The sequence below is a fragment of the Arachis stenosperma genome, chromosome 8 (assembly GCF_014773155.1).
Source record: "Arachis stenosperma cultivar V10309 chromosome 8, arast.V10309.gnm1.PFL2, whole genome shotgun sequence".
In the NCBI taxonomy this organism is placed as follows: Eukaryota; Viridiplantae; Streptophyta; class Magnoliopsida; order Fabales; family Fabaceae; genus Arachis; species Arachis stenosperma.
In genome coordinates, this window is record NC_080384.1 from 3,539,165 (window position 1) to 3,546,309 (window position 7,145).

Below are 7,145 nucleotides of genomic sequence, written 5' to 3' on the forward strand. Positions count from 1 at the left end.
ATATTTTTTATTTTTTGTCTTTTTATTCTAATGAATAGTGTTCATATTAATTTAAATTTTTATTTTATATTTATTTTTTTAAATTAATTATTTTTTAATTACGGTAAAGTATATTTTTTGTCTCTGAAGTTTGGCAAATGTTTCAAAAATATTCTTAAGTTTTATTTTGTTTTAATTTTGTCTCAAAAGTTTTCGATTTGCATCAAATATACCCTCAAAGACTAAATTTTCAAAAAATTTAAGACCAATCTAACAATAATGCATGAAAATTATGCTTGATTTGCTTGTATTGAGGGTTGTTCTTATAAAATTGTTGTTGAATTGGTCTTAAATTTTTTGAAAAATTAGCCGTCATGGGTATATTTGATGCAAATCGAAAACTTTTGAGACAAAATTGAAACAAAATAAAACTTAGAGGTATGTTTAAAATTTTTATCAAACTTTAGGAACAAAAAGTATATTTTATTCTTTTAATTATATATAATTATTAAAATAAACATTAAATTTTGTTAAATATCTATAAATTAAAGATGATAAATAAAAAACTTCTATTAATCATAATATTTTTGGTTATTAATAATTATATAACATCTATTAATATTTATATTTTTAATATATATTTAAATAATGTAATAGATACTATTTAATTAATAAATTAAAAAATAAATTAATTTAATATAAAAAATTATTATAAAAAAACTAAATTTTATATAATTATTTAGTTATGACCGGTCTATGGATTCAACTTATTCATCAGTTGAATTAATAATCTATTGATTCAGTAGCCTGATCGAGGCGAGTAGGGGTTCGTTCTGATAACTATGTTTGCCAACCCCCAACCCCACCCCCACCCCCACCCCCAAATGCCCTAATCTGATCCGCAGTGACCCACCCCTAGCCTCAAGGTCTCTCCTTTGGGGTCTCTTTCTCGCCATTCTCTCTCTCAAGCTCTCTCACCTCTCTCACGCCACTCTCGTCTCCGGTGTGTCACTTCCCTCTCGGTCTGGCACTCACTGTTTTGGAATCAAGCTCGTCGCGCTCTGTCCTCACCGTCTCAAGCTGAGTCACCGCCTTCCTGGGCTCGCTTTGCGGGCGGGAGAACCAGACGGAACCACACGGAACCCAGTCGCGCGCCTTCGCCTACGCTCGTCGTCACCAGAAGCAGAGGCAGCAGGTCCCGGTGGGCTGGTCTTCGTTCGTCTTCTTGCTTGGAGCCTCGCCGTCAGCTTCCTTGGCGCAACCCGATTTGGTGAGTTCCAACAAATTCCCCCTTTCTTTCTGTTTCGATTTCGTTGCTGTAATTCTTAACTGCAGTTTGATTTTGTTACTGAAAGTTAAATTTGTTGCTGAAAGTTGAATGTGATGCTGCAATTTATTCCTGATTATCGCTGAACGTTGAATTTGTTGTCTTACTGAAATAATCACTTCAATTTATTCATTGCTGAATGAATTTGTTTCTGATTGAACGTTGAGTTTGTTGCTGTAATAAACACTCAGTTGAATTCGTTTGTTACTGAAAATCATCACTGAGTTAAAATTGTTATTGATTATCATTACGATTGAAGCTATTGTTGTCTTGGTGAAATAATCACCTGGCCAAATTTTATGTGATGTCTGTAAATCATCTTTTGAGCTAAATCTTTTGTTGCTGAAAATTATTATAGTTGAATTTGTTGTTGAAAGTGGGGTTCATGTTCTCTGCAACTCAGAATAAAATTATTCAGTTAAATTGTTGTTTCCATGCTTTCTGTTTGTATTATCATGAATTATTCTTGGTATTGATTTGTGAAAAATACACAAATGAAGATATAGATACAAATTAAAATGAAGGAAATGTCGGTCAAGCTTCAAATTTGTCCTATGAAGATATAGATGTCGATTTTCAGATTATTTTTTGGATTTGATTTACTGATTGTGTGATCTTTTGCCCTCTCTTGTTCATTTAAATTTAGAAAGTATTTTGTACTAGTGATTAGTTTATTATCTCTTTTTGCATAATTAGTTATGTCTAAGAATTGATACTTGATTGTTATTAATATGTTTGTGAAGACATCATTTTAAGTTTCAACTTTTGATGTTAATTTTATTTTTATAATTTTATATTTTTATTTAATTATGACCGGGTCAACTGAATGAATCAGTGACCCATTGATTGAACATGTAACCCACTGACCCGGTGACCCGGTTGTATGACCGGGTAAATTACTGGTTCGATTTTGATAACTATGGGTTAAACCACTAATCTACATTCCCTGATCCCAGCACTTTGAGTGAGTTGATTATCCATTCGATTTTGATAAGTATGAGAAGGAAAAGGAACACAGTTGTGCCTTAACTTACCAGCTAGCAAGGGTTAAGTCAGCTGGTAAATACTAACGACCTTTTGAGTATTCTTCATTTCTTCCTTCCTTCCAGAATTTGAGAGGAGTCACCAACATTTGATTCCATTTGATTCACCCTTCATAAACCCTAATTTTCAACCAAGTAACGTTCCACCTAGTTTTCTTTCTTTTTCCCTTTCAGCATTCTCTTCTAATCTTGCTTTTATCAAATTCTAGGGTTTATCACACATAGAATTTGATGATCTGATTCATGTTTCTCTCCCCTAACCCTACGCTTTACTAACCGTGCTTTTATAAGATTCTATTTGAATCATCGTTATGTTGAAGAAACCATGTAATTTGTCTTTCAAATTTCAATATCTTTTCCTGTTAAAATAATTGTTAGATTGGTTGTGTTTATTATATATCCATGCTAATTATGAGTGGGATCATGCCATGTTTAATCACTGTATTTTGTGTAGATTGTGTAACAAAGAAAATTTCTTGGCTTTGATGGTTATGCCTGTGATTTTGGTAATTTAACCTAAAGCATTAGTTCGAATTGTGGGGAAATTTTGTTTGTATCATCTTTGTGAAGCTTTGAGTAAGTTTATTTATTAAATTGTATGTTTGTTCGTGGCTTCGTGCTTCCAGTTTCTTGAGTTTATTGGTGTTGATGTATTAGTTGCATTGGAGATTTGGAAGATTATTATGATTTGGGCAGTGATGATTGAATATGGAACACTTGTTTTGATGCTGTCACTGTGAAGCTTGTTGCCAGTAATGGTATTAATTCAACTAACGCGTTAGTTATTTGTCCAGATCAGGGCAGTCTATTTGGTAGGGCTACGACTTACATTTCGAAGAGTTGGTTTCATGTCTGAATACGACGCACAGCTTCCTACTACCGTTGGTAAGAGATTGAAGTTCTATTTTAACTTTCTCTTTTGGGTCTGCATACGCTATCTTCCATTTGTTTTGTTATAAATCTAACGGGTCGGACATTACATTGATATTTGTTGGAGTTGAAAAATTTGATATGAAGATAAGATTTATACTGGTTATTTGTTTTTTAGATGAATGGAACTCTTTTTCTTCACAAACATTCTTTCTTTTGTTATTTTTTGGGGGGGGGGGGGGGGGTTTGGGGGGGGGATTCTTCTTGAGCATCAATACTTTCACAAACATTCTTTCTTTTGTTTTTTTTTTTGGGGGGGGGGGGGGTGATTCTTCTTGAGCATCCATACTTTCATTTTCCCCCTTTTGGACATGGATATACTAATTCTGAAGTATTAACTCTTTCTAATTCTCTCCTTTGTTTCTATTGTAGTTGCTGATATTCTATTGTGGAAGCGATGGCAACTTTCTGTGGGTGTCATTGTTGTTGCAACAATTGCCTGGTTCCTGGTTGATTGGACCAGTTTACCCTTTTTAACCATTTGTTCAGATGTCTTGCTGATTTTGATTGTACTCTTGTTTCTGCGTGCTAACTATGCGGCCCTTAGAAATAAGTATGACCAGTAATCCTTGTTCTGCAATACATGCTTTTCATCATTTTAAAGTGAGCATGACCATTGCCTGTCTTATTTTATTTTAATTTTTAACTGCAGACAACCACCAACGTTACCAGAGCTAGTAGTGTCAGAGGAGATGGTCAATAATGTAGCAGCTTCATTCCGGGTCAAGATCAACAATTTGCTCCTTATAGCACATGATATCACTATTGGAAAGGATTTCAGAATTTTTTTTAAGGTTAGCTTTGTTTTAGCACGATATCATTATTGGAAAGGATTTCAGAAATTTTTTTAAGGTTAGCTTTGTTTTAGGTGTAGCAATTTAGGGATTGTGGCTGGGGAGCCGTGATATGAGCAGTTAGCAATTGATATCAGCTACCTTTCTACTTCAACCTTGTTCATGGCCTACTTGTGTCTTACACTTTTCTACTTTGCTTTAGTAATACAACTTTTTGCATCTAGATAGATATCAATTTGTGTACATAACTTGATGAATAATGAGCAGAGGTGATTCAGTGTTTATTGTTTACTTGACAGGTGGTGGGTTCTTTGTGGCTTTTGTCTGTCATTGGAAGCATATTCTCTTTCTTCACACTGGCATATGTTGGTATGGTTGCATATTAAGTCTTTTTATTAATTTCATTCTGTGACTTCTCAGTTTGAGATGCTCCATTTTCTTCAATGTATTATAAATTTTGTACTAAATAATATTTAGGTGTTTCACTTGAACTTCTTTTGCCATTCCTTTCACTGCATTCTCTTGTCTTGTTTCTGGTGTGAGGTCAAGGTGGATTCGTGTCCATTCATTTGCAACCTAATTATTCTCAAACTTCCATTGCATTTTCATGGTTTCCATTAATGCACACACGTTTATGTATTTTCAAACTAGGTTGCATGTCATGTCATTGATCCTATTTGACTTGATGCTTTTTGTTTGGTGCTGTATAGAGTCATTTTGACATTTAAATATGAACACCCTTTGTATCTAACTTTATTTACATTTCTTCCTCTTTTATTGTGACAGGAACCCTCTTGATGTTTACTGTCCCGGTGTTGTATAGCAAGTACGGAAATTATGTAGATAAATGTTGTGGAATGATAAATCACCAGTTTTCGAAACATTACAGAATTGTAGATGAGAGTGTTTTCAATAGATTGCCCCATAACATACCCAAGGACAAAGAGTCTTGATTTCCAGGATCCTTCAATTTACGCTCTTTTGGAATCTTGCCACAACGTTGCCTTGTAAGTATGAAACATCTTTATAATGTAGATGTTGTTCTTGAATCAATTGAGTGGCATCTGTTTCAGGCTTCTAAATTGAGAATTTGTTGACGAGCTTGTGTGAGACATAGTTTGAGGGATTTGTGAGCTGGATATTTATCATCAGCTGTTGAAAAAAGATAAAATAAAATTACCCCCAAGTTGTACTGATGACCAAAAAAGCGAAAGAAAGAGGCAGCAATTGGCAAAGCTGAATATATTCTAAATTATAATTAGCCTTTTTCTTTCTTCTTTCTTTCTTTCAATTAATACTCAAATGTGATAGTTTTATGGTGGTTGTGTCTCGTTGTTTTCTTCACATGACGTGCTCTCTGCTGAACTGGATTTTAGTTTCAGAGATACAGAAGGAAAAGAATAAATAAACAGGTACATAGGTCATTGGTGTATAATTAGTAATCAGATTACTGAAATCTAATTAAGGGAGAAAGGGATATTTCAGGGAGAACTCTCTCTAATCCTAATACTCAAACTCTTGATTGTTGACCTTGTATTAAAGAATTAAAATACTTGTGATTTGGGTTCCTATTGGCTCATGTGGTACATTTCCCTAATGAATACTCGTCTTTATTATCATGGGCTTCTCGTAGATTCACATAAACGTGTTTAATTAAGTTCAGCTTTTAAATTAGTCCTTCATGGGAAGAGAGTTTAAGCATCTAGATAATTTTCTCAAGGGTAGTAGGTAAAAATTTATCTTGTTCAAAAGATAAAAGTTGTGTACTGGGCTTTTGTTAATTATTAATTAGAAGTGTATGTTTAGTTTAAGTGTGTAAAATGCTGCTTGAGGGTAACAAACATGTATTGGGACTTCATTTTTAATTAATAAAACTCGGAACAAATATGAAATAATAGTTCTTACAAACCGCCCAAAAAATATCTCTATGAAAAGATCAATACTAGCTAGGTGTGTACTACTGTGTTGAAGGCATTTTTTTCTATACTTGATGAAAGTACGTGGCTGAAACTACTTGTAGATGCAGGGCATATATGCTGGGAGAATTGGGGATAATTACTGAATCCAAGACGATCAGCTTGTCATTTCGGGTGATATAATTAGCAGAAGTTAATGCTAATGTTTATAATTGTCATTCGTGGGCTTAATTTTTTTGTTCAATGGGATTATGGGTTTCATTTTTTCCTTTTAAACCCAAAAATAGAAGTGTTATGGATTGTTTTTTGTAATACAAAACAGAGGATTATGAATAGCAAAAAATAAAGCAAAGAAAATTCTGTTGCTTCTGAAAAAAAAATCATGCTTTGTCTCCAAAAAAAAAACATGATGGAAATTAGGCAATTGATAAAATCAATGATGAATTACGATTCAAATTACGGTTTTCGGTTTAAAATTATTACGTCGTGTTTAGAGTAATAAAATTAAATTAGGGTGGATGAATTTAGTGGTGTAAGGTTTAGGGTATAGGCTTGAGTTGTTTAGTGGTTTAAGGTTTTGGGTTAAATTCATTACTTAGGGTTTACGGTATAAGAATTAGAGGTTGGGATATATGATTGGAATTTGGGTTTAGGGTTTAGGGTGAATGATCAAGGGTTTGTGGGATTTGTGTTGAGTGTTTAGAAATAGCAATTTAGGATTTAGAGAAGGAAATCACGATGATGGATTAATCATCAAGCTTGATACATTCAGAAACTCATTATATATATCATGAAACTCTGGCAATGCCTAAAATTTTTTGTTGAATTTAAAATCTGTCTGTTTTAGTATTTGAGAATGCTTTTAATTTTGAAAAATAAACATAAAAAATATTGTTAAAATATAAAATAGTGTGGTCTTATTAATTTTTGTAACATTTTGTAAGTGTTACTTAAATTGTATATTACTGGAAGTTATTACAAGTTATATATTTTTTAAAAATGAATTTGGATCTTCTAAATTTTAGATTTTTATTTTAAAGGGTAAAGTGTGATCTCTCACTCTTGAATATTTTCTCTTTCATATTTTCTTTTGATTCTATTTATGAAATAAATAGTGACTTAGTGAGAGATTACAATCTACCCTCTAAAGTAAAAT

At 32.9% G+C, this 7,145-nt stretch overlaps 1 protein-coding gene across 3 annotated transcripts; it reads left to right on the top strand.

The window, feature by feature from the left end:
* Positions 1 to 832: 832 nt before the first annotated feature.
* On the top strand, positions 833 to 6,323 carry LOC130943438 (reticulon-like protein B16). 3 transcript variants are annotated; one of them, XR_009071817.1, is made up of 7 exons: positions 833 to 1,249; positions 3,144 to 3,234; positions 3,652 to 3,832; positions 3,932 to 4,073; positions 4,373 to 4,442; positions 4,860 to 5,080; positions 6,094 to 6,323. XR_009071817.1 is itself a non-coding variant. In XM_057871314.1 (6 exons), exons 2-6 carry the CDS (start codon positions 3,198 to 3,200, stop codon positions 5,024 to 5,026), a joined length of 597 nt encoding a protein of 198 aa, XP_057727297.1. In that variant the 5' UTR covers positions 833 to 1,249; positions 3,144 to 3,197; the 3' UTR covers positions 5,027 to 5,634. The 3 variants fall into 3 exon arrangements, 1 of the variants encoding a protein (XP_057727297.1); XR_009071818.1 differs by having other exon boundaries at positions 6,100 to 6,308; XM_057871314.1 differs by lacking the exon at positions 6,094 to 6,323 and having other exon boundaries at positions 4,860 to 5,634.
* The last annotated feature ends 822 nt before the right edge of the window (positions 6,324 to 7,145 follow it).

Coding starts and splice junctions, on each gene's coding strand:
- LOC130943438 (XM_057871314.1), top strand. CDS start 3,198: ATGTCTGAATACGACGCACAGCTTCCTACTACCGTTG. Junction 3,235..3,651: donor ACAGCTTCCTACTACCGTTG/GTAAGAGATTGA, acceptor TTTCTATTGTAG/TTGCTGATATTCTATTGTGG. Junction 3,833..3,931: donor TATGCGGCCCTTAGAAATAA/GTATGACCAGTA, acceptor TTTTAACTGCAG/ACAACCACCAACGTTACCAG.